Source organism: Pipistrellus kuhlii, unplaced genomic scaffold, assembly GCF_014108245.1.
Source record: "Pipistrellus kuhlii isolate mPipKuh1 unplaced genomic scaffold, mPipKuh1.p scaffold_m20_p_8, whole genome shotgun sequence".
Lineage (NCBI taxonomy): Eukaryota > Metazoa > Chordata > Mammalia > Chiroptera > Vespertilionidae > Pipistrellus > Pipistrellus kuhlii.
In genome coordinates, this window is record NW_023425584.1 from 26,403,805 (window position 1) to 26,431,582 (window position 27,778).

The 27,778-nt window shown below is 34.8% G+C and overlaps 1 protein-coding gene across 11 annotated transcripts in view; it reads right to left on the reverse strand.

The window, feature by feature from the left end:
* Positions 1-741: 741 nt before the first annotated feature.
* Positions 742-27,778, reverse strand: part of MATR3 (matrin 3) — a 49,508-nt gene continuing 22,471 nt past the window's right edge. For 4 of the 11 annotated variants that reach the window (XM_036424863.2, XM_036424865.2, XM_036424864.2 and 1 more), the window contains 14 exons: positions 19,614-20,702; positions 14,803-14,864; positions 13,853-13,894; positions 13,298-13,410; positions 13,010-13,062; positions 12,176-12,301; positions 10,908-11,033; positions 10,570-10,737; positions 9,234-9,365; positions 8,822-8,865; positions 8,351-8,723; positions 5,480-5,846; positions 4,827-5,025; positions 742-755 (listed from right to left, as the gene is read on the reverse strand). In XM_036424863.2, coding sequence (XP_036280756.1) covers position 755; positions 4,827-5,025; positions 5,480-5,846; positions 8,351-8,723; positions 8,822-8,865; positions 9,234-9,365; positions 10,570-10,737; positions 10,908-11,033; positions 12,176-12,301; positions 13,010-13,062; positions 13,298-13,410; positions 13,853-13,894; positions 14,803-14,864; positions 19,614-20,525 — 2,718 coding nt within the window. In that variant the 5' untranslated portion in view covers positions 20,526-20,702 and the 3' untranslated portion in view covers positions 742-754. Of the gene's footprint in view, positions 756-2,057; positions 3,148-4,826; positions 5,026-5,479; positions 5,847-8,350; positions 8,724-8,821; positions 8,866-9,233; positions 9,366-10,569; positions 10,738-10,907; positions 11,034-12,175; positions 12,302-13,009; positions 13,063-13,297; positions 13,411-13,852; positions 13,895-14,802; positions 14,865-19,613; positions 20,703-27,778 lie in introns of those variants that run through there. The other 7 variants (XM_036424869.1, XM_036424870.2, XM_036424867.2 and 4 more) reach the window with 7 other exon arrangements.

The window sequence follows — 27,778 nt, forward strand, 5'->3', positions numbered from 1 at the left end:
TGGGCAGGAGGGAAGAGTCACGCAGATTTTCAGGGTGAATTTTAGGGAGTAACTAATTGGAAAGCAAATATAGGGAGAAAATTACTCCCTAAAATTCACACTGCAATGAGAATATTCCTTCCTTTGAATAGAGCATTTTCAAGTACCCTTAATTACCTCCTTAAGAGAGCATTTTAAGTACCCTTAATTACCTCTTAAGTACATTATTCTTTTGAGAGTAACTTTCCAGAGACTGTGACACATGGGACCCAGTAACACGGTTTTATGTATGAAGCAGTAGCAAAACCAGTTCTTTCAAGAAATAGTATCTACACCAGATATCTCACTGCAATTACCTCTGAAAAAACACTTCTTGCCCCGACTGGTATGGCTCAATTGGTTGAGTGTCTTTCTATGCACTAAAAGGTCCGCTTTTCAATTCCCAGTGAGGTGGCTGTAAATTATTAATCCCCGATAAGGTACATATGGGAGGCAAATGATCAATGTTTCTCCCTTCCTCTAAAAAAAAAATCAATAAAAACATTAAAAAATGAAACGCAGCACTTCAGCTACAGGTAAAGCAATTTCCTCAAAAGTGTGACCTCTATACTTGACATCATCATCATCCATAACTTGTTAAAAATGTAAGTTGAGACCCAACTGAAACCTAACGTATTAGAAATTCTAGGAGCAGGACTCAGTAATGTTTCAACAGTGTCCAGGTAATTCTGATGCACTACTATAGAGAACCACTAGCATAGTATAAAGAAAAAAGTCTCCATATATGTTAATACCTTAATCAATAAAAAACAAGAAGAAAAAAAACAAAACACTCAGCCTTACCCAACATTCATAGGATAGGACCCAGAGCTGAAGGGGCACTTTCCACCCAATCCATGAGTTTTCAGCTATATTCAATGGAGATCAATAAAGGAAAGTACAGAAATCCTCTGCACACTACTGTAAATTTTCTTAAATAGACTAGACTCCAAATATTAATTTGATTAAAAACAAAAAACAAAAACAAAAAAACTACCCTGCAGTGTTCCTGCAGATTTCTACTACACACCAAGAACCTATTTTGTTTAAAGACACCAAAAATCAACTGTAGACAAAGCCAGATTAAAATTTGTGTATTCTTCCTGTTTTACAACCTTAGTAACACCTACCACAATAGGTGCTCCCAAGAGTTTCCCTCAAAAGAATTAACTTAAGATTAAACCAAAGACTAAAATTGAGGTGGAAAAAATGTTTTTAAACTTTACAGCAAGTTTGAGTAGAAACACTGCTAAATAAAGGCTTGCTATAATCTGAGAAATAGCTGTTAAGGTTTATTTATCACTATCAGTTAATGAGATGTTCTGCTTTCTAAATACTACAAAAATACTAAACGTTCTTTTCTGTAACTTGGTACACTGACAAAGTAGGACCTCTGGGAAAAAAGCTATTATTGACAAAACAATTAGGAATGCTGTTGAACACATAAAACTTTGTGTTGTTGCTGTTAGTTAAAAGTCAGGATTAAATAAAATTGGGTAGTTAGTAAAGGCCAAAATTAAACTGCACAAACTGGCAAGGATTTTTTGTGTGCATGTTACATTAAAAAATGATCATCTGACCTTCAAAGACAGACCATAAAATTGTATCCAACTATTTGATACACCTGGATATAAGTGTTTCAAAAATAATTTGTAAATTATTTGTTTTTTAAATTAAAAAAAAAAGAGAACAGATAATCTTGAAAACCAAGAATCCTAACATATTTTAAGAGGCTGCTAGACTAATTCTTGTTATTATATGTTATTTCCAAATAGACTATTAAATAGGGCATGTCTGAACACCAGTGTTTGCTAGTGTTTGCTATTTCTTGTCTTTAGCATTTTAAACTCACTCCCAAGATTTTAAAAACCCACAAACAGCCCCATTTTTTGGATATGTAACAGGAACAAGAAATCCACTAGCACCAAAACTTTAAAACTCAGATCTTTAGTAGCACTCTTTAGATTTAAAATGTAGTAATTTGTTAAAACATGCAAGAAAGTGTAATAGCAAATAAAAACCACAACTGACAAATTATATTGGTTAACATTTCAAACATGTATAACCAATGAACATGACCTAAGTTTTTATTGGTATTTCACCTCAGAAACTTGAATCCACAGATATAAGCAGTATATAACCAGAAAGTTACAAGTAAACACAGATAATACATGCAAATTTCTGTTCACAAAAGTCACATGTGCAAGTACATGGATTAGAAGCGTGCGTTTAGATTATGGCCAAACTTTTTAAATGCAGAAATGTAAAATTACATCTTAAAAATAGGAAAAGATGGTTTACACACTTCAAAAATCAAATGTTGCTTATACCAGGTGTATGACAGCTACAGGATTCAAGTGACAAGCAATAAAGTCTATAGAAATTAATACTGGTCAAAGAGAATGAGGATATTTTTACATTTCACTGAAAATACATTGACTACTAGAATACGAAATCTAGCAGAAACTTAGGGGGGGAAATTACAAAATCTAAAGCCAGTTACTTAATATTTCTTATTACCTAAACTGCATAACATTAAAAGAAAACTGCACCTGTATTTTAATTGCTAACTTCAGTTAATAAAGTTACCAAAAAATGAAATGCATTAATAAAATAAAAAAAAAGCTTCAAACTCCAAATGAAAAGTCTGCAAGGCTCAGATTAAAAGGTGGAATGTTTCAGATGAAAAGTAATAAAAATACAACTGGTTTTGTTCTTTATTGAATGGAATCAAAAGTTTTGACATTTCTTTGAAGCTTAGAACTACTAAATTTCATTTCTTTGAATAGTTCTACGTGTCATTTTTTTAGTGGTGCAAGTTGTCTCAAGTAGCTTACGAAGTAAGTCTCTACAAAGTATTTGTCTGTTACCATTCTGATAAAACAAAAATTCTTCATTAATTTAACCGTATGTGTTTTTGCTATAACACTTAACACAAGAACAGACATCTATTATTTTTCCACTAAACAAAAGAGTACAATAGTTTTCTTCTAACTATCAATATTGTATTTAAAAAAGGTTAACATTAAAAACGAAGAACTATTATTTTCCTTGAAATCGTTAAGCTTCTTGCACATCTTAAGCTTCTTTTTTCTGTCTGCGTTCTTCTGCCAATTTATTCAGAAATTTCTGGGGAAAAAAATATAAAGGTGTTGAATTACTTAAGAGAAACACAAATTAATTAACTCCAAAATAAAACAGTCTATACAGATTTGGGGATTTGAGTGTAATTTAACCTATAAGCTTATCACTATTTTAAAGATTCCTATTAGTGTACAAAACTAAAATGGTTCAGGACACTACAATAAGGCATAGGGGGAAAAATAGTGAAATGTGAAAGACAATCATTTCAATGTGCAATTAACATTAATTTATGAAGATAAGAAAATCTATCAGTTCAAGAGCATAGATTAGTTAAAATGACACGAATTTATTTAAAGTCTCCTTCCAGTAAACCAAGTGGGCAGCCTTTTCTTAAAAGGCTAGCAGCAAATTTTGTAGTCTGTGAACCATTTGGTCTTTATTTCAACTATTCAATTCTGCCATTTCAATAATACAAGTAGCCATAAACAATTTTACATAAACAAAGTAATTTATCGTTAGCAGATATTGTATCGATATTACATAATATTTTTTTAAAGTATTCTTTATTCTTACTTTTAAAATTTGAGAGGGAGAGATGAAAAGGAGAAACAACAATTTGTTGAAGAAATTCATTTAAAATAGGAAATAAGAGAGTCACCTCCTATAGAATATCTAGAAAATTAGAATAGCTAGAAAATATTAGAAAGCATGATATTCTTTAAAAAGTGTTACATATCCAGAGACCACTTTTATATTTCTATATCTCTAGGTAATATAGTTTCTGCCATCAAACAGCTTAATATTTTGAACAAAGTAAGTTATTAGAAAGATGTATACTTTCTAATTTATGTTTTTATTTATAAATATATATAAATTTATTAAGCACTGTTGAAAATAATCACCGTTCTTTTTTCATATCCTTAAGATACATATAAAATACTCACAGCAAAGAATACATTTAAAACATGTGATACTGTCGAAAACAAGATTTCCTGAATACAATGTTATCCTCGTCAATGCATAGAACATGCTGGCTGACTACTCTTGTAGTTTTGTGCTATAGAACAGTTACCTACAATTACGAGTGCTTAACTTCTCTACTTTTAGGGCCTCCCCCCCTTATCCATTTCATTGCTCAGTCCTTAAAGAAGCCACTAACTGAAATACCCACTTTAAGAGATAAAACGAAGGGTTTGTATTAAGCATAACCAATGGATGCAAGACACTGGGAATAGGGTGTGAGGTCATGTGCTGGGGGATAGGAAAGGCTGGGGGAAGTCAATGTGGGGAAAAAAAGGAGACATATGTACTAATATTTGTAATATTGGATTGCTATTTTTTGCCCTATTCATTCACCCCTTTAACTTTGTATCCTGTTAATCATAAAACTTACTGAAGAGTGTCATTATTAGTAAATAATAAAGTCAATGTAAAAATCATTAAATATGATAGGACACAGTATTTTATAAAGCTGAAAAGGCTTTATGTCACTTGGTCTTCAGGCTTCCAGTATTTTCCAAATTAGACAAATTGCAGTCCAGCATCCATTTGAGAATACTTAAAAATAGATTTAATTTCATTATAAGTTTTTTTTTTAACATGGTTAGAAATTACTAAATTATCCCTTAATTAGAAGATCCTATAGAAAGAGGCAGAATAGATGTGTCTAGAATTAAAATGCTTATGGCCCATCAATAAGGAAAGAAGGAGTCCACAGAGGGTACTATACATGTTTTACTTTCCATAAACTTACATGATTTGTTTTCACAAAAGAACTGTCCTCTTTCAGTGTTAGCCTTACCTTTAATTTCTGATAATGAGGAAGGCTGCTGCAATGAGTATTCTTTGCAACTTCTTCATTTGTATAAAAGAGTGAACACAGCTTACAGTAAAACCCTGTTTTAGGTATCACATAGTCTATACCTAGAACACAAACATATATTCTTACAAATTCAGTAAACTGAGTAATTTGGTGTTCTCAAATGTTATTTTTATGTGAGAAGTCCAATATTGCCTAAGCTAAAACAAAATCCAACAACAACAAAATGACATTAATTGAGTTGTATTTAATTGATGTTCAAGGTCCCACTTAATCATACTCTTAAATAAAAGGCAGAAACATAACAGGTAAACAAAACAAAAAGCAAGGTGGAATTCTTAGAAAGCTTTGAGAAAAGAATACATTTCTGTAAGGATAACAAAAGATAATATAAAATCAGGAGACTTGTGTAAGAAAAAAAAATATATCAATTATGATTAACAAATTGTTCTATACAGAAATTTAAAATGCTATCAGAGCTTATGTAAGACCAATTTAAAAATCTTATTTAAGAGTATGGGAAGGGTGAGAGGGGAAGAAGAAAACCTTAAATCTCACCAACAGGAACATTGGGTTGATATGGTCCAATTCTATACTCATCTGGGATTGTATAGTCCTCCTTGTTTTCATCACTTTGGCCATCTGCATTCTCATTTGTATCTTTGTTGGGATCATCAGCGTTCTCAGCAGATTCAGCACCTGGTTCCGTATTTTCCTCATTTTTAATCCCATTTTCCAACGCTGCTTCATTTTCTTGATCAAGTTCCTCGATCTTGTCCACCTTAATTTCAACCAAACCATCATCATTTTTGTCACTAGATTTAAATGCCATGCCCGATTTATGAAGTTTCTGAAGTTCCGAATCTTCCTCATCACCAACCTCATCTAGAGTGACAAAACCTTCCATATTCCCTGGGAAACGACGCTGTTAAGAAAGACAAATTTACTCTGCAACAATTATCCTGCAGCATCCGTTCCATTTGCTTTACTTAAAGGGAGAGGGATAGCGTCTTTTGTCTTTATTCATTCTCTCAAAATACTGACTTTCCCCCCCTAAAAATCACTGATTTTAAAAAACGTAGCTTGAAACAAAACAAAAAAACCAAAACATAAAAAACGTAGCTTGTTTTAAAACTAAATAATTGAAGGCTTGCCTTATATGGAAAGCAAAAAAATAAATATGAGGCTATTAATATTCTAAGCATTTGGAGACTTATACTTCTAGGGTGTGTGTGAGTGTGTGTGTGTCTCTCTCTCTCTCTCTCTCTCTCTCTCTCTATGCAAACTGGGAGCTCAATTGCTATGACATGCCTTGACCACCAGAAGGCAGTGCAGAACAAAGGGAGGCCCAGGCTGGGGCTGGCAGCAGGAAGACCCAGATTGGCAGTGATTGCAGACCAGGCCTAGGGAACCCTATCTATGCATAAATTTTGTGCAGTGGGCCTCTAGTATATCAAATAACTAATTAATTATAAATAACTTAATGATATCCTTTGGAAAATAGTATCTGGCGACACAACTGTTTTTTAGAGAATATCCAGTCTAAAACAGTGTAGCAGTTAAAAAAATAAAAAATAAAAAAATCAAGCTCTGGAGCATGATGGCCTAAGGCTTAAATTTTGGCTTGACCTCTTATTAGCAATATCATCATGGACAACTAATGAACTTTTCCATGCCTCAATTTCCTCATTCATGAGAAAGGGATAATGATAAAAGCATCTGTTGTATATGGTTACTGTGAGGATTAAGTTAAATAACATATACAAAGAGCTTAGAAAATTTTATAGGATGCAATAAATGCTCAATAATCACAAGCTCTTTAAGAGGCGAGAGGTAAAAATTTCTAATAGTTTGTCCTAGCTGGTTTGGCTCAGTGGGTGAGTCACAGGTTCGATTCTGCTCAAGGGCTAGTACAGGACACAACCAATTGATGTGTTTCTCTAACATTGATATTTCTATCTAACCTTCTCTTTTCCAGCTCTTCCTAAAAATAAATGGAAAAATATCCTAAGGTGAGGATTAACAACACAAAAATTTCTAATAGTTGAATGTTTAGAAAGAAACCACAGAACAGGAATACAAAAATCTCATTTTAAAACCCTTTAAAAAACTATAGGCCCGCCAAAAACCGGTTTGGCTCAGTGGATAGAGCAGAGTGTCGGCAGGGACTGAAAGGTCCCAGGTTCAATTCCGGTCAAGGGCATGTACCTTGGTAGCGGGCACATCCCCAGTAGGGGGTTTGCAAGAGGCAGCTGACCAATGATTCTCTCTCATCGATGTTTCTAACTCTCTATCCCTCTCTTTTCCTCTCTGTAAAAAAAAAAATCAATAAAATATAAAAACAAACAAACAAACAAAAATATAGGCCTGGTGCACACAATTTCTGCACGGGGATAGGGGTGGGGATGTCCCCTCAGCCTGGTGTGAGCCCTCTCACAGACGGAAGGCCCTCCAACTGACACCTTGGGCCTGCTCCCCGCCACCATGGCTGTGCTGGCCAGCCCGGGCACTCAGGGCTTCTGGCTGAACAGCCTCCCCCTGTGGCAGCACACTGACCACTAGTGCAGGTCATAGCGACTGGCACTTTTATTGTCTGGTCGATTTGCCTATTAGCCTTTTATTACATAAAAAATGTTTGTCGATTTTTAGAAAAAAAGAAGAGAGGGAGGGAAGGAGGGAGGGCAGGCAAGAAGAAAAACATAGATTTGTTGTCCCACTCAGGTATTCATTGGTTGAGTCTTTCTTATGTGCCCTGACTGGTGATTGACCTGCAACTTTGGCCTTAGGACCACACTACTCCAACCAACTGAGCTACTTGGCCAGGGCTCAAGAACTATTTAACCAAAGTGGCTTCAAAACATTTTAATGCTCCAATCCTTAGTATGCATGGGTCTTTGCTTTACTGTTCTTAGTATCATGTATATATTTTTATGTTCATCTTATATGCTATTTGTAATATCTATTCTAAGAAAATATTTTAAAAGTTACTGAAATGTCTGATCAAGCTTATATTTCTCATATAGTAAGAGTTTTGAAGCTCAACAATTTTTTAATGAGTGGGAAATGTTTTAATCATCTTTTGGTCAGTTAATTTATTGCATAATCATATCCCATCTTTTAAAAATCAAACTGACCTATACAGCTGCCTAAAAGTACTTACAATGTAGAAGTATATATAGTTTTAAGTCTTTTCCCTTCATTACTAAGAAGTCCTCATTTTGCATTGATATTTTCGGGCAATTTTAAGAGGTCCTATTTAATTCAATTATTGCAGAGTTTAGACTTAAATGCTTGTATTATAGTTCACACCTGATTTTTCCCAATATAAATGATTTTATCTCTTTAATCTGATCTTGCTAAGGTAAATAATTTGAAACATTTATCTGCTCTAGTTTTCTATTAAAACAGGTCAATACAATTTTCCTTTACCTTTTTAAGCTTCTTCTTTGCAGCCGAAGCACTCGCATTTCCATCTTTTTTCACAGCTTTGTCTGAAGGTTCCTTTTTCCCATCAGAAGTCACATCACCTAAATTAGCAAGATCTGTCTCATCTCCCACTGAACTGCCACTTTCTAGTAGTGCTGCTGCTTCTTCTTCGTCTACCAGTAATTCATCTTCAGATTCTAGAAGCATGCTGGGTTCTTGTTCTGCCTGGTCATCTTTTGTATCTTTCTCACCATCTTCACCTGACTTTTCTTCTTGTTCTTTACCTTCAGTTGTACCTTCAGTCTTCTGGGAACCATCAGTTTTGGATTTCTTATCGGTTGGAGATTCTTTGCCATCTGGAGAATAAGATCTTTTACTGAAATAAAAAAGATATACATCAATTAATTCTGAGTTAGAAAACAATAGTTTAATATACTATTTATTTAGACACATACACACACAAAATGAAATTACCGGGATTTATCTTTTTTCAGCAAGTCAATGCCTCTGTTAGGAATCTAAAAAGACAAAATTTTGTGTTAAATTAACATTAAAACATTCACATGCAGAATACATAATCATCCAATTAATTAATAAATAATAACCATCCTTCATATAATCAACTAAGCTTATTCAATCCCTATGAATATACCTAGGAATTTAAGGTAACTTTAGTCAGCAATTTTTTACAATCAACGTTCTAATCAATCAGTGATTAATAAACATTTTAGTAGCAGAACTTTGTTCAAAGAATCCAGGTGCTTTTACAGAACACCAAATAGAAAACTTCTGCTACTAAGGAAGATCAGAAAAAAAAAAAAAAGAAGAGGTTGCTTTTTTTCAATTACTAACTCTACATTTTTAAGATAAATAAAGGACAACATACCCTTAGTACCAATTTTTTGTATTTTTCAGACAGGTCAACTTTCACACATCTCCCCTGAAACCAAAGGGCCTTTTTCAAACAGTGGTCAACCATTGCCATAGCATCTTCTCTGGTCTCCATCTCAATAAAGGCCTTAAAAAGTAAGAAAGATTATTTCTTAGAGAATTGTATAAAATATGGTGCTTACTATTCTTTCTATGCACTTGTTAGGAAAATTTTGTCTTAGCACACACAGAGACATTGGTAAGAGTTAAGTCACCCAATAAAATAGAGACAATTGTCAGATTTCAAAGTAGGACCAAATATAAAACTACCTATATAAAGGCTTCCTGGGGGGAAGAAAAAAAAAATTAAAGTAATAAGTTTAGTAGATATTAATCAAATTCTATAAGAAAAAAATAATTTAAAAAGTCTGAAAGGATATGAACTCAGAATGCTATTAAAGAAAGTAATTATTGCCCTAAATGGTTTAGCTCAGTGGATAGTGTCAGCCTGCGGACTTAAAGTCCCCAGGTTTCATTCCAGTCAAGGGCATATATACCTTGGTTGTGGGCATATCCCCAGTAAGAAGTGTGCAGGAGGCAGCTGATTGATGTTTCTAACTCTCTACCCCTCTCCCTTCTCCTCTGTAAAAAATTAATAAAATATATTGAAAGGAAGGAAGGAAGGAAGGGACAGAGGAAGGGAGGAAAAGAGGAAGAAAGAAACTATTAACCCAGCCATTGTGGCTCAGTTGGTTGAGCACCATACCCAGGAGGTAGCTGGGTTTGATTCCTGGTCAGGGAGCATGCCCAGGTTGCAGGCTCAATCCCCAGTAGGAGATATGCAGGAGGCAGCCGATCAATGTTTCTATTTCTCTCTCTGAAACAAGAAAATTTTTTTTTTAAGAAAAATATCAGATGATACACCAATCAGTTCAACAAATAAATAAGCAAACAAAATTAGAAAGAAAAAATCATGTGTAATGTAGAAAATAGCAGTATCCTAGTTTAAGTAACGAGGAAAAAAAAAAAAAAAGGAAGAATGAATACCTACATATAGGAAGATTTTTGGAAGCAAACCCTGGACACAAATAGTTGTTTCTAGCCTGAGCAAAAGAGAGCTTTACTTTCCACTTTTACTCAATGCTTTATCTTATGTATCTATTTCAATGTAGAAGAAAGTATCATTGTGTGACTAAAAAAATTAATCTGAGAAGATAAAGAAAATTACTTCCCCGTGCTGAGGATACACACACACACACACACACACACACACACACACACACACGCACACACACACAAATATTAAAGCACTTTAAGGAAGAGTCTTTTTCAAAACCTCTAATGTATATTACCTGACTTTTCATCCTCATCAGTATATAATTCTTTATTTTCCCATAAGGCTCAGCAAGCTTAAGTACAGCACTGTCAGAATAGCCAGAATGAGGTAAGTTGCTGAGATGTATCACACGACCAAGCTCCTGCTTCTGATCAAACTTCTGGTCTGGTTTCCCTTCTGGTTTCTTTAATTTAATAAATAGGAGAAAATGGCATCTCAAATGTTTGTAGGTACACTATAATTATTAGTTAATATTATCCTAGTTATTAGCAACAATTTAAAGTAGCTAAAGTTAACAAATGATATAATAAACAAGTGGCAATATAAATCTGAAAAAAAGAAAAAGGTATTTACCTTTATTCTTTTATACTTCTGGGATAAATGGACTCTCACTGGCTTGCCAAATACTAATGCTGGTGTGGTTGTATAATAATCCACTGCAGCCTGAGCATCTTCTGTGGTTGCCATTTCAATAAATGCCTGAAATCGCAAACATAAAAAACAAAACTATTTCAAACATTGTTCAAAATCTTTCCAGACATATTTAATCATTAAATAAAAAATACATTCAAGAATCTAAAATCAGAAAAACTAACACTATTAGCTTGCTGCTTTGTTTTTAAAGGTTGTCCCAGATTTTATCTTCATGGCACAGAACTATCACTTATGCCTACTGGACTTGAAATAATGATCTCGCATGATTTTGGTAAAAGTTTTAAATGACTTTCCAAAGATTTATCCATTTACAGCCATTATAATAATTTGATTAATAATGACAATTTACTGCTCAAGAACATAAACTTATAAACTCACTAATTATATATTAATACTAGAATTTAGTATTAGAACAGGTCCTTGAATAATGTTGCATTGTAACATTGATGAGATGCCGTAAGAACTTGTCTTGATTACAGACTATGGTAAAAATGATTTTATTAATGTTCTTTTATTTAAAAAATACATTGATATTCATTGACTTAAATATTAACATACTTCAACTATTGGCTTTTCATTAACCTCATTCCATATTGATGATTTAAGATTACACTGAGCTCTAACTGGATAGAGTCAATAGTAGATAGTGTCAGCCTGTGGACTGAACAGTCTTGGGTTTGATTCCAGTCAAGGGCACATGCCCAGGTTGCTGGCTCAATCCCCGGTAGTGGGTGTGCAGGAGGCAGCCAATCAAGTTTCTCTCTCATCATTGATGTTTCTACCTCTCTTGCTCTCTCCCTTCTTCTCTGAAATCAATAAAAATATATTTTTTTAATTTTTTAAAAAAAATATATTTTATTGATTTTTGTACAGAGAGGAAGGGAGAGAGAGAGAGAGTTAGAAACATCGATGAGAGAGAGTCATCGATCAGCTGCCTCTTGCACACCCCCCACTGGGGATATGCCCGCAACCAAGGTACATGCCCTTGACAGGAATCGAACCCGGGGCCCTTCAGTCCCCAAGCCGACGCTCTATCCATTGAGCCAAACCGGTCCCGGCATGAAATCAATAAAAATATTTTAAAGAAAAAGAGATTACATTGAATTAGTTTTCTAATACAAAACCATGTAGTAATCTCTTTAGGAAATATATTAATGATAAATACTATACTTATTTTATACTCATACCTCATTAATTTTGTTTAAAATCAGATGATTTGAAATGACTCCAAATGGTTCCACCAGCTGTAATAATTGATATCTCAAGTTTTTGCCTCGCTGGAAATCCATGATGTGAACAACTCGGCTAGTTTCCTATCCAATGCGAAAGAGAATCAAGTCAATAAATCTCTTTAAAAGCAATATGAAATAAGTTATGCATACAAATTTTATAGTCTAGTCTAATGTTAACCAGAACAGATTAAGTATCCTATATAAAAGTCCAATATGCAAATCAACCCATCACTATGATGCACACTAACTACCAGGGGGCAGAGGCTTAATGCAGGAGCTGTCCCAGCCCTCAGGCAGCCAAGATGGGTGCCAACAAACTTCTCTCCCCTTTCCCCCCCATCAACCCCATCACCCTACAAAGGGAGGCAACTGGAAACAGCAACCCACAGATAGCTCTGATAGCTGGCCAGGCCTAGGAACCTTACCTATGCACGTATTTCAAACACCAAGCCTGTAGTTTAAAATATCATATAACTCATATAACCTTCTAGGGAATTTAAAAACTATACAGGAAATCACATGTCAGTGAGAAAGGATCTCAAAGTTTCAGAAAACAGTTTTAAATTGAATACTATAAACATTACTGGAGAGGAAAGTTAAGACCCTGAATCAAGATGAGACCTCTGAACTATAAGCACATTAAAGATGAACTCTTATCAAAGCAATAGAAAAGCCTGATGGCTTTCAAACTATAGCAGTCTTTCAACAGAAAGGACTATGACACATTCAATTAGTATATCACATTCATAAAATAGTAATTACAGTAAAAGCAACAGTTGTGTTACTGACCACTCTGCCTTTTTGCATGTGTCTTGGTCCTTGCAGGTTCCCATTTCCAGCACCTTTATGGGGGAAAAAGTACTTTTTTCATTCTTGTAATAAATATACTTGCTATAATAGGCTATTTCAATTGAAAAATAAACTTCAAACAATAAAAAGATAATACAAATATGAGCACCATGTCTTTTCGTGCAATGTTATTTTTTTTTAATAACAGTTTAATGAGTCTTCTTTTGCCCATAATCAATTTATTTTTATAGTAAAACTCTTAGGGAATAACATTAATTTTATAATCACCCAGATTTCCTCTTGGTCCAACTGCTGGTCCCCCAAGATGAAACGAGGGAGGTGGAGGCCCCAAAATTCCTGGCGCTGGGTTTGTAGATTGTTGCAACATGAAGGGATCACCCCTAGTAATATAATGTGAAGGCATAAATATAATAAGCATGATAAAGATGTCCATCAGAAATAATTAAAATTCATTATTAAAACAACCCCCATATAACTATGATTCTAATCTTTGGGAGCACTTATGTGTGGAGCAATGAAGAGAATTCTTTTTTTTTGAGAATTCTTAATAATAATACAATAAAAATTACTGTATAAAATATTTTCTGAAAATTCACCCACAGTACTGGAACTGAACCCAGGACCCTTCAATCCACAAGCCCACACTCTATCCACTGAGCCAAACCAGCTAGGGCAGTAAAAACTTTTTATTAACATGACAGACATGAAAGACACCAGAAAAATTAAAAGAAATAAACTGACTTCATTAAAATGATACTTTTTAAACCTGAATTCCTTATATTGATCTCCTTTACAAACAATAGCTTAAAATTTTTAACTTACATTGTGTGTCCTGTATCATTGTCAGGGTTCCATTCTGGGTAGCTTAAAAAAGACCAGAAAATTAACTTAAAAATAAAACTGTCCTTTTCACAAAATAGCCTTGTTTGGCCTTTAAAATAGGTTACTTATTAATAAAGTTATATGAAAGTCTAAGTGTTAAAAATATTACAGTTTAAAGTATGCCATATATTGTTATTTCCCAAAGAAAAACTTCAAAAATACAAATCAATCCAAAGGAATGAGAATAAATTTGTTCTGTAATGCTTGAAAATATAGGTAATTAATGTTGACTTTTTTTCCTGTATTTGTTATGTCTTAAATAGAATCAATGCTGTATGAGGAATTAGAAATATGGGCTTATATAAGGAAATAAGGACCAACCACACAGGGTTTGCTTCTTCTATATAAGTACCAAGAACACACTAAAAAGGACAGCCCCAACAGAGGTAGGCATATTTGAAAATTTCAAAACTAATGAACAATAAGTATTATGTATGCTGCTTTGGCAGGGAGATTCTCTATGAAATCAATTTTATTCTAGTTTAAACTCAGAAACAAATGTATGTCAAAACCAAATAATACATCCTGAAAGTTTTTGTTTAACAACTAATTTGTGACTTCTATCAACTTTCCCTTTCTTTGTATATTCAATATTTTTAGAGCATGTGTTTTTACTGAAATACTCTATGTATCAAAAGCTATCTTAAGTTTATTAAAAATTATCTCAATTTGTATAAAAAGACCAGTGTTTATTTATACTAGAAATATTAGGTAACAAAAGTATCACTATCACTGTATCTAATATTTCAATAAAGATCACAGATCTAAACATTGCGTATGCAGTAATAAAAATGTGGATATTACAAGTAATTGACCAACTTCCCCAAACCAATCAATGATAGTTTCCAATTCACGATTAAGGATGCTTTAAAGGTATTTCAAACTCCTACATTTCAAGCAGCAGCTGGCATCGACGACTGTGACTTGCTCCATTGATATGTTGACTCCACTCCTGCAGCAAAGTAAATTCGTAGAATTAACAAATATAAAGCTAAAATATTTCCATCTGAACCAAACGCTAGATGTTAATTTATATGCAGTATCATAGGCTGTACAAACACCTGCACATTCACTAATCACACTTAATTTAAAATATTTTTCTCTGAATCCCTATATCTTGATCCTGCCCTCAAATACAACATGCACACTCTTGGAAAAACTGGATAACTTGGTTAACATATTAATAGGCCCGACAGGGAAAAGATAGAGAGTTAATAAAGATCAAGAATAGTAACTGACCTTGCTTGAAATTAGCTGGACATAATTTCTGCTGTAGAACAAACTAAATTATTCATGTCATATATTATAATTAGTTTTTTATAGTACTCTAAATATAAAATATCCACGCTTATATCTACTTTTCTAGGAAATGTTTTAAATGTGAACAATTAGTTAAAAATGAAAGCTTTAATTTCATCTAGCCTTTGAGATATGACCCAAGTATATTACAAACAAAAAGCTAAGATGATTCAACAGAAATGGCTTTTCTAGAACATATTCCCCATTTACCCAAAATCTAAGTTCCCATTATATTTTCCAAAAATAAAGAAGCAAATTTCAATGCCAGTTCCCATCTTTTAAAGGAGGGAAACGTATTTGGCCAATATTTGCTCCTTTGTATTTATTTCAAATTTTAAGGGATTAACTTTTCTGTTTTATGCAAATAAATGTTCTTTTCTTTAGTTAAAACAAGTAAAGGATTAATGTTTTAAGTAATACAAAAAGAGTTGTTAGGAAAGTAGGCTCTGCTGCCATACTACCTGGTTCTATTTTCAAGGTGTCACTTGCTACAGTGTTTCCCTGAAAATAAAACATCCTCCGAAAATAAGACCTACTTACAGGTTTCCTTCTGAGTGAAATATAAGGCATCCCCCCCGAAAATAAGGCCCCCCTAGGCTCTGTCTCAGAATGAAAATTAATTTACCGTAAACTGGTCGCTAGGGCCGCCCTGACTGGCGTCTAGCAACCAGTGACGTTAGGCGGAGTCCTGACATTAGGTGGAGTCCTGACATCACTGCCGTGTGGAGCGGAGCAGAGGTCTGAGTGAGCGGTGAGCGAGGGGCGGGAGAGAGGAGGAGACTTTTGCAGATGCATGTAGAACAGGAGGATTAGAGCGGACTGGACACGGCGAAGGTGGCGAGTACTGGTCTGTCTCTGGTTGACACTACCTGATGCCCTCGGCCGCCCTCATAATGACTGAAGGTTCTCAGTCAGTGGCAGACCCTGCTCCAGCCCAGATCCAGGCTCCAGCAAGCCCAGCAAGTCCCCAGGCAGGCCCCAGGGGGTAAATGTCTGATAAAGGGGTGGGGTGGGGGGGGATGTCTGGTGAAGGTGTTCAGTGGCACAGGGGTGGGGGGAGGGGATCACTTAAAATGTCACAGGAGGATCAAAAGGGGTTACTAAAATAGTAATCCCCCCTCTGATTCTCCTGTGCCATTTTGATTCCCCTCTGTGATCCCCCCTGTGTCATTTTAAGTGATCCCCCTCCCCCACCTTGATACCCCAATTCCTTTTTTTTTTTAACCCTAGAAATGAGCGCAAAAAGAAAAAGCTACTCCGTGGAGTACAAGAAAGGAATTGTGGAAGACTCTTGGGGCCAAAATCTTACTGCTTTCTGCAAAGAAAAGATGTTGAGTATCCAATTGGTCTGAAAATGGCGAGCAGAGTATGGTAACCTCATTGTACAAGTGGACAAGGGAAATGCTAAAAAGCACAAGTGTGGATCAGGTTGGCAACCATTATTTTCCGAGCTGGAAGACCTAATCTGTGAATGGGTTGTTGATAGGAGAGCAAAGACTTTGGTTGTGAATAGAGCTCAGATTCAAGAATTTGCCCTTGCAATGGCACCATAGTTTGACATAGCCCCCGGAAGACTTCAAAGCATCACAACAATGGCTGGGTAATTTCCTTCAGCGAGATGAACTGTCTTTAAGAAGAGCTACAACATTGTTTAGGTTGGAAGATACTCAAGTTATTATTAAGCGAGCACTTGTATTCAAGTCCTTTATTGATGATGCTGACTTCTCTAAATACAATCTTTCCAACATGATTGTTATGGATGAAACTGCAGTGTTTACGGGTCAATCATCTCAAACAACAATTGAACAGCGGGTGCCTCCTTAGTGTACATTCCCTCCACTGCTTATGAAAGTGCACGTGTTTCCTGTATTTTGGCAATTCGTCTGGCTGGCACTAAAATCCCACCTTTAATAATTTCTAAGGGCAAGAAGAAAAAGATTTAACGTGTTTTGGGCGTTTTTATTTTTGAAACTGAAAAAGCCTGAGCCACACAAGCAGTTATAAGGAAGTGGGTCTACTTAATGCTGCCGCTTGTTATGCGAAGGAGCCAAAGAGGTCTGCTAGTCTGGGATGCAGCCAGCACTTACCACGAAAGAAAAATAGATCAGATAATGATTCCCGCAGGAATGACGGTCTATCTCCAAACTCTTGATATTGCAATAAACAAGCCATTCAAAGACAATTTGCGCATGGAAATTAATGACTACATTGAAAATAGAATGGAGAGAAATCAGCCTGGAAACTTTGTGAAACCTAAACTGCAAGAAGTTGTGACTTGGGTGAAGAATTCAAGGGAGAAAATCACTGACAGTTGCATTGCAAATGCATTGCGAGCAGGCTACCTTGACAAGAAGTACTCATTTAAAGACAGTGCTATTGCTAAACATGAGAGATTTGGTCCACTGATTCTGAAAGAAATGGAGTCACAAGAAATTCACCAGGAAATTCAAGAATTGGATTGTTATGATGATGTTCCAGAAGATGATGACATGATTGTCACTGAATAAATGAGTAAATTCTTGATACTGTAGGATTCAGTTTGTCTGGTTTGTGTTGACAACTACTGTACTGTATACAGGTAATAAATTTCCTTTATTTTTATTTAACAATAAATGTGTACCGTATTCTTCTTCATGGAAAAATAAGACATCCCCTGAAAATAAGATCTAGCGCATCTTTGGGAGCAAAAATTAATAAGACACTGTCTTATTTTCAGGGAAATGGTATATTTCACTCAGAAGGAAACCTGTAAATAGGTCTTATTTTCGAGGAAACACGGTAGTGTCACCAGAGACAGACCAGCATTCACCACCTTCGCCGTGTCCAGTCCGCTCTAATCCTCCTGTTCTTCTACACCCATCTGCGAGTCTCCTCCTCTTTCCCACCCTGTGCTCACCGCTCACTCTGACCTCCACTCCGCCTCCACAAAGCAGTGACGTCAGGACTCCAAGTAACATCACCGGTTGCTAGACGCCAGTCAGGGCGGCCCTAGCGACCAGTTTACGGGGAAATTAATTTTCATTCTGAGACAGACCTGGGGGGGGCCTTATTTTCGGGGGATGCCTTACATTTCACTCAGAAGGAAACCTGTAAGTAGGTCTTATTTTTGGGGAAACACGGTACATATCATAATACATTATTAGTATTAGCCAACAAATTTGAAAAAGGACAACAGCCAAATCACATATCAAATTTCCATGGGTTTGAAGTTCTACATCTTAAATGAAAACTGATCTATAAATTTAAATTTAGCACTTAATGTTAATCTATTTTGGTATAGATTCAAATATTTGTTTACTTAAACAAAATCTCTAAGAAAAGAAAATGACCTTTCCAGATATTACTGTAAATAAAAAACCCTATGTAACAGTAACCTTTAATTTCATGGCAACATATCCCAGTTGAATAGAAATGAACTATACACCACATCAGGAAAAACGGATGGTTGTGTTGTTGACTTTAAGTCAACTGCACTGTATATTGAAAAAAATAATCATCAGAGAACAAGTAAAATCTAAACATCGAAAGAGAAAAAGACAACATATTTAAAAGAGCATTTTGTAAAAGTTCCCATTTTGCCAGATGTGATAATTAAAGCAAAGGAGAATTGAGATACATAATTTTTTTTTGTTCAAATGACTATACCAGAAGTCTAACCCTAAGTCAGAAAAAGAATATGTTTATGAGGAGCACAGAGCAGGATACTGCAGTAATTGATTTTTCCAAGTCTCTAAAGGGATAGATGCAATATGGGATAATAAAAAGTGAATTTTGAAGTATGTTTAAGAAAGTTGTGGAAAAGGAGAAAAAAAATGATGAAAAATTTCAGTTATAGTATGAGAGTTTGTGTTAAAGGGAAATTAAAAAAGGAAGAATGAACTAATCTAAAATATAAAACATACTGAAACAAACACCAGGGCTCTACATTAACTCTTTCCCTATAGCCAAAGATAAGGAAAAAAAGAGAATCGTTCAAGAATCCATCTTTACTACATACAAATCCGCAATCAAGACAGATGGAGAGCTAAAATCTAGCATCCTGAATGGCAGAGCATATTGACTGCAAAAAAAATAAAAATACTTAAAACAATTCAACAAAGCAGACAAAAAACTGCTTAAATATGAATAAGAAGATTATACTGATGCCAAAAACCAACAAGATAATCCCAGTGGATGATAGTTTTGTGGCCAGAAGTAATCTCAGCAGATTGTATTAATGTAAAGCCCTGGTTTAAAATGCTCAAAAACCAATTACCTTCCAAATAAAGTGTTCTCAAAAGTATAAAAATTCTTGATCAACTCAGTGTCACCAGACTACAGAATTAGAGTAAAAGATATAGGTAAACACAGAATAGACACTACAATGTACAAGAAATTAGAAGCATCTGTTGTATTAACTCACCTTATTAGAATGAACTGGCAAGTCACATATAGAGCACAGATGGGGATAACCCTTCGGTAAGAGTCCATGGAAGTCTTCAATATTGCTACTTGGAGGAGCGCCCCTCTTTTTCTCAAAGAGAGATCTCTCTTGTAAGGGGCCAGGACCACGTCCCATTCTCTCATAATCACTGTCAAATTTATGATAGTTATGCGAGGTCTCACCAAAAAAGGAATCATCCCTACACCTTTCTCCATCTCTTAATCTGTCATCTTCATAATCCATTCTGTCATAATAACCAGATTCTTGAGAACGACTTCCATGGTCATAATCAAGCACTGGGTTGAGACTAGGCCCACGATCATCAAAACTATCTCTTCTAAAGTGCCTTTTTTCTTCCCAATCATCCCTAGGTACTCTGTATGGTGGCTCCCGTGTAGCAGATCTGCCATCTCTACCATAACTCAATGTAGGGCCTTCTTCAGTTCTCCTCCTTTTAAGTTGTAGAAGGATTTGGGGCAAATTCTCAGGAGTTATCTTGTCCTCTGGATAACGGCTCAGTTCATCTAAGTCTCTAGCAGACAGACCAAAGCTGGCCAAAATGTTAATGGCCTGGTCTGCATCTCCACGGTGTTGAGAAGACAAAGGGAGTGGACCTCTACTTCCAATGTTAAATATAGATTGCAAATTATGGGAAGAAGTACTAGCAGAAGACAGTGCACTATGAGCTCCTTGTTGATTCAATGAAGAACTCATTCCAAGATTCATTAAACTAGCAAGGCGTGCAGTACCCTGGTTCATCCTTCCAAGAGATGCTGGCATACTTAAAGACTGGGTAGCAGCAGCAAGAAGGCCTATTCCTGCTGCAGACAGGTCACGCCCATGACCCTGCGTGTCCCTACCGAGAGATGACTGCTGGAATGACTTGGACATTGTAGAACTATCTCTTGGCTAGTTTATAGATTTAAAAAAATTTTTTTTTAAAGATGGCCAAAAAGAAAGCTCAAACTAGAAAACTAGATTAACTGTGCTTCAAAAAATGGTAACGCCAAGAAAAAGGATCAATAAGGACTGTAGAATCTTCTTCAAGCTGAGAACCAGCAGACAACTCTGTAGAAAAATAAGCAATTTTAGTCATAAATCCCTTTAAGTAGATGCCGTTTTTTAAAGAAAAAAAACTTATGCATCATGTTGATAAAAAAAAAAAACATTTAAGATCTCAAATTTACAAGGAATTTATTATATATCTTAAAACAGATTCCAGATGTATGCAGAGCCTGCATATAGATATTTAAAAGTAATCTTTCATGCTAAAGTTTAACTATTAAAGGGAATTTCATACTAAATTTAAAAACATTTCAATTGAAGGGGCAGATAGATGTCTGAGCACATCAAAATTTCAGTAAAAATATAGATGGGTTCTTCTTTCAGAAGAATAAAAACACACCCTATATAGTATGATGCTTAAGTTCCAGGAGAAGATTAAAAACAAACAAAAAATGTCAAGTCAAAGATGAATCAGTTGTATTCTGCTTTAGAAAATGAGACCTATTATAACTATCAGAAAGAACCAAGTAAATCACAAGTAACTGAAGTTAGGTGTCAAGTACCTAGTATAAGATATAAGACCAAACACAATAGCTGAGACCTTTATATAGTAAAATCAATTGGAGGTGAAGATTGATGTGAAGAAAATTAAGTGGCTTCCTATAGTTCAAGGATTTCTGCACAAATTAAGCCATATAACTAACTGCCTTCTTACTGTCCACCCTATGTCAGGCAGTATTTATTTCATTTCTAATCTTATAAGGTAAGAACTAAGTATGGTCGGTACAGAAATAAGAGACCTCCCAAGAAAAACAACCCAAATACAGGAAGTGTAGGTGACTTAAAGAAGTGAAACTCCCCTAGTTTAGCATGCACCAACACTCATTTAATGCTCAGGGCTTCAGCACCTAAAGAGTTCAAAACAGGTAAAAATGAAAACAAGATCGTGCTTGTATAGCCTTCTGGAAACTTTTCACAAGAATAGTCATAATCACCTGGAAAATGTAAATTAATTCTGAATCTGATCACCCAAGATGTATTTCTGAATGAAATTATTTTCATTTTCTTTCTTAAATTGTTATTTTACCTCAGAAATAGGTATGTAAGAATTTGCAAAGCATTTATGTATGATTCTCATAAAATATTAAATGATGTACATTAACAACTGTCCTTGATGAAACAATTTTTTATAATTGCAACCACATATAGATGTTTTAAATTGTTTTCTATAGAATTATATTTGGAAGCTTTGTTAAATTTTTGTATGTTTGATGATTCATACACCTAAGCACTGATAGTGCAGCAATACATTAAACTTTATTACAGTAAAAACTAGGCAATATTTAATAGCTACAAATTTATTATGGAACCAAATCCCATTAGTAATAGAATAATACAAGGAAACACTGGACAAATACAGTGGTAGATGAAGTTTTCTTTCTTTTCTTTTTTTTTTTTTTAAAGGGTTACAGGTAAAACTACATTTTACAAAAAGATGTAAAAAAGTTAAAAAGACACAGAAAAATCTATCAGAGATGACTGGAATTACAAGGTGTTTTTGTACACCAAGAAAGATGAATTTGAGAAAAGACACTAAAGAAACTAGTTCTGGATGAGATCTATTATATAAACTACTTAAGCTTTAAGATGAGATTAAAAAAAATAAAAACAAGAATAAGTGGACCTCTTTTGATTTAAGTTCATTTGATTTGTCTTATAAATGCCATACAGAAAGGCAGTTGAAATACTGTGTAAAACATTGATAGGGACCCTCTAAATTTTCATGTATACTTTATTGAAAAAGATAAAAACTTAAGAGGGTTTATCAAAATCACTATTTCAAAGTACCAAGGTTATTATTAATTGCAGTTTTTGCTCTTCATGTTATAAGCAAAATTTTGTGTTATGGAAAAGCCAGTTTTTAAAAAGAACTATTCTTTTCCCTCAGGAAAATTATTCAATAGTATTATGATCATGTGTAAAAATTTTAAATTCATCATATTTTAAGAAAATGATCGTTGGATTAAAGACCTCAAATACTTTCCTTTGTAAGGTTCAATGAAAACAATGGCTCTGCAAAAAGAAAGGTTATGAGAAGGTAAAAGATAACCTTAAGACAAAACAGAAAATGGATGTCAGAAAAAGGATAAGACAAACAATGTAAATCCCATGACAACTTATAATTTCATTAAGAATAACCTTAAAATTAGAACAAAGAAATTGAGAGAAATCAGACATGACCATTTAGAGCTTTTATGAAAATAATTCTTTTAATATCTTTGATTAATGGTAAACATAAGATAAACAAACCTATATAAAAGGCTCATTTAAACAAGACCTGCCTAAGCCAATCAACTATTCTCTCATCATTGATGTTTCTCTCCCCCCTTCCTCTCTGAAATCAATAACTCCCCCCCCCACAAAAAACAACAAACCAACAAGGCCTGCCTCTTCAGTTAGTACAGATGTTCACTAAATTATTTAAAATATTAGCTTACTTTACTGTAGGTTTCTTCCTTATAATTATAAAATTCTTTTTTCATAGCGTATTATGAGATTATTTTAAATTTGAAAATAGTTCCTTGGAAAGAATTCTAAATTGTTATGTCAAAATCTAATTTACCCACTAAGATCTTTATATAATAAATTCTAAAGGCCCATCAGCACAGAAACTTTCACTCCCATGAAGTATTTCTACCCCCAAATCAGGAAAACGTAAGAAAATGGGACTAACGCCATCCACAATTAGGCTTCACAAATATCGTTTACTACAATCTGATAATCAAATTTTTAACAGGCTTAACACTCGTTTTTATAGACAATTCTATTAAATAACTAACCTAGAATTTAAAGCTAGTTTATGACCTAATAGTAAATACTAAATATGTTAGCTATATGTTCAACATCTGAACAATTATTATCTGGATGTATGGTTAAGAATTAAGTTTCCATGAATAATATTCAATCCCCCACTCCATGAATAGCTATCTGATAGTCTTTACTGGATTTATTTTTGTCTCCAATTAAAAGTGGAATACTAGCCGAAACCGGTTTGGCTCAGCGATAGAGCGTCGGTCTGCAGACTGAAAGGTCCCGGGTTCGATTCCGGTCAAGGGCATGTACATTGGTTGCAGGCACATCCCCGGTGGGGTGTGTGCAGGAGGCAGCTGGAGGCAGCTGGTCGATGTTTCTCTCTCATCGACGTTTCTAGCTCTCTATCTCTCTCTCTTCCTCTCTGTAAAAAATCAATAAAATATATTAAAAAAATAAAATAAAAGTGGAATACTAAAATATTTCAAAAAATAAAGCTTTTTCAGAAAACACACTCAGAAAGTTCTTGAAGCAAATGGTTGTTTCATATTTAGATATTCTCCTATATAACTTAAAGATTACGTTAGTTCTATTATTCATTCCTTCAGAGGACTATTTATTCAGCAGAATTACTAAAATAAGCATAAACAAACTTTAGTTCTTTATATTATAGCCCGATTGTATAGCTCAGTGTTGACCCTTGGCTCATGAACCAGGAGGCTGGAATTCAATTCCTAGTCAGGGAACATGGGCTTAGTCCCCAGTGGGGACCATGTAGGAGACAGTTGATCAATGTTTCTATCTATCCCTTTCCCTTCTCTCTAAAATCAATTAAAAAAATGTTTAAAAAAGGAAAAAAGATATTATAGAAAAAAATATTCAGCTTCTAAATTCAAAATTTAAAAATGCAATGTTTTAAAGGTATCTACTACTATATGGATCTTTAGCTATGTTCTTAAATGTGTGAATTATTTCATTACAACAACTAATTCTAAGAACCATAAAACTTGTAGAGATAACTCAGGAAAAGATGCCTTCATACTGACATTATTTTAAGCCTTCACTTCACATAAAAACTTGTAACAGTCAGAAACTATTTTCCTTTTTGGAATTAAAAACATTCAGATTTTCCAAGTGTTCTATCAAAGTCAAGCATCTTTGTGTTTTAACTTATTCTTGTGGAAATATGCCAAATATATTTAAAGTAGCAACTAACAGTACCAATACAGTAAAAATGCCCTAACCATATTACCAATAGATGGCAGGGACAGCTCACTGTTAATAATTTCAAAGTAGCATCACTTGGGCCCAGGCTGATGGCTCAGTTGGTTGGAGTGTTGCCCTATACACTAAAAGGTTGTGGATACGATCCCAAGTCGAAGTGTGTACGGAGGTAGTAACCCATCCATGTTTTTTGCTCTCTTTAAAAATTAATCAAATACTCTGGTGAGGATTAAAAAGAGAAAGAAAAGCGCCATTTGAAAAGGTAGCTGCTTAATTTTGCCAATTACACACACACACAAAAAAGGGGGGGGGGGCCATTCATTCCTGTGGTCAGAACTTTAACTCATTTCCAATTAAAGTACAAGGCAGGATAGGACAGCTCAGTTGGTCAGAGCATCATCCCAAATACTCCAAGACTGGGCTCGGTCCCAGGTCAGGATACATACAAGAAGCTACCAATGAATGTGTAAATGGGTGGAATAACACATCCATGTTTCTCTTTCTGAAATCAATTTTAAACAAATATGTAGATTCCTGGTATCCAAGAGAGAACTACTGAATCTACTGGAAATGGTGCTTGGAACCCTGCATAAAGTACAGGGTTAGGTTAATTATTCCATATCCTCTCTGAAATCAACAATATATCTAATAAATAACTAATTAAATAGTAAACCCCTTAAGAAATAAGGCCCCAATCTAATAATTCCAGTTTTGTATAAAGCAATGCATGTAATATGTGCCTCATTACAATAGGAAAGATGAAACATTATAAAATGCAGTGCCAGAAAGGCTCACAAATTACTACTATTTTTAAGTGCTTTAAGACTATTGTTCTGAATCCATCTTACAGACCTGATTCAACTTCTAGCCCACTTCTTGATTCTTAGGCTAATGATAAAAGTGGTGCAAAGTTTTTTCTGCTGCTAAAATAGAAAATGTGTTAATCAGTAGAAGGGATTCCTATTTGGACTTGAAATATTTTTCTTCTTTCTAGCTTTAAAGTTTTTTCCCAGCGACTTTCAATTAAACTTTAAATATTTTCAGATTAGAGCAAGAAAGGAAACTAATTAATAACCCCATATCACAGGATAGAAAATTATCCCATTTATCGAACAATTTTGACTCTTGATTTATTCTGATATTAACTTGTCTTACTCTTTTGTCCACTAATAGCAAAATTATTGCTATTATTGCATGGTTTTCATGTAAGCACCATTCTGCACCCTTACAATTTTCCTCTTTCTATATTCACTTTATGTTCGTTTCCACAAACACGTGCACAACTCTTTGATTTGTTATATAATGCAGTATAGATTTTTGGTGCCCCAAATGCCTTGATCTAAATGCTAGCTAGTTCTATTACAAAATAGCAATGTGACTTTGGGCACATTACTCGTTTCCAAATTCCACAAAATGGGAATAAAAATACGTATTTCATAAGACCTTTAAGATTTCATACATTAACCTACACAAAACACCTAGAATGGTGTCTGATACATACTAAGCATACACAGTAATCACATATGTAATCTGATCCTCAAAACCTAGGAGAAAACAAACTTTAGGGATAAAAAGACTGACCAAGATATATGAGTAAAGAATGTATAAACCTTTCACTTTTTAAAATATTAATAATTTTTAGGGAAAGGGAGAGAGAAACATCGATGTCAGAGTGAAACACTGGCTGCCTCCTGCATGCCCCTGGGAATTTGAAATCTGAAAACTGGGGCACGTGCCCTGATGGGAATTGACCCTGCTACCCTTTGTGCATGGGACCATGCCCAACCCAGCCACACCAACCAGGACACACTTGTACCTCTATGTCTCATCCATTTTTATCAAAGCCAGAATTCTTATTTGAACTTTTTTACTGAACCTGAGGTAAGCTTAAAAGACCAGATTTAAAGACTGGTAGTAACCTAGACAAATAAAATTGAGTAAGAGAAGTGAATTACAGTGAAAGCAGATAAATTAAACTAACCTTCCTTCTTCATCCTCTATTGCCAATCTACCTCTAAATTACCTTCTCATCCTCCAGAACAAAGTCCTTACCTCTTTATTTCCTCTACCTTAACCTTATTGGAGATCAGTCCTCCTGTCTTTCTGCTGGACTCCTTGCATCCATGTTCAGCTTCCAATATAAACTTCCTAAAACATCACTTATTATCTTACACTTCACTGTTTAAAAACATACTACACATTACTACTTACCATAAGAAGTCCACATTATGGTTTTCAATGACTTTCATATGTTGGTTGCATCCTAAACCCACTTTCTACCATATGCCAATACCTCATGAAAAAGGCTGTTTTATGAGCAACTATAGAGGCTGCTCCTGTGCAAATTATTAGCTTGAATATGTCTCTCCTCTTACTTAATACTGGTATGGCCCAGCACCTCCACTTTCTTTCTTTCTTTCTTTTTAAAAATATATTTTATTGACTTTTTACAGAGAGGAAGGGAGAGGGAGAGAGAGCTAGAAACATTGATGAGAGAGAAACATTGACCAGCCGCCTCCTGCACAACCCCCACCGGGATGTGCCCGCAACCAAGGTACATGCCCTTGACCGGAATCGAACCTGGGACCTTTCAGTCCACAGGCCGACGCTCTACCACTGAGCCAAACCGGTTTCGGCCACCTCCACTTTCTATAATGCATTTTTATACAAACCAGTGTATACAAATATTCAAGATGAGAAACAGAACACGAACATGACCTCAGATACCTATTACATACCAATTTACAATGTATTCTTCTTCCTCTCCTGAAGTCCCTTGTCTTACCACTTTATATTTTAGAAAATGTTACTTTTGCATTAACTTTTTACAAATTGACTTAATATGTATTACCTGCTTTTAGAAACTGATTTTAACATGAATTAAACCTACATTTTCACTGCAATATACTGTTACAGTACATATACTTATCTATTCTTCAACTGGTGAACATTTAAGATTGTTTCTAATTCTTGCCTTAGCAAGAATGCTATGAAAATTTTAGTGCCTCAATGTTTAAGTGTGAAATGGCCTCCTCCATAATGCTTTTCCAGAATACCATAGCCTGTACAAGGATACAGTTAAGCATTAAAATTGTTCTCACATT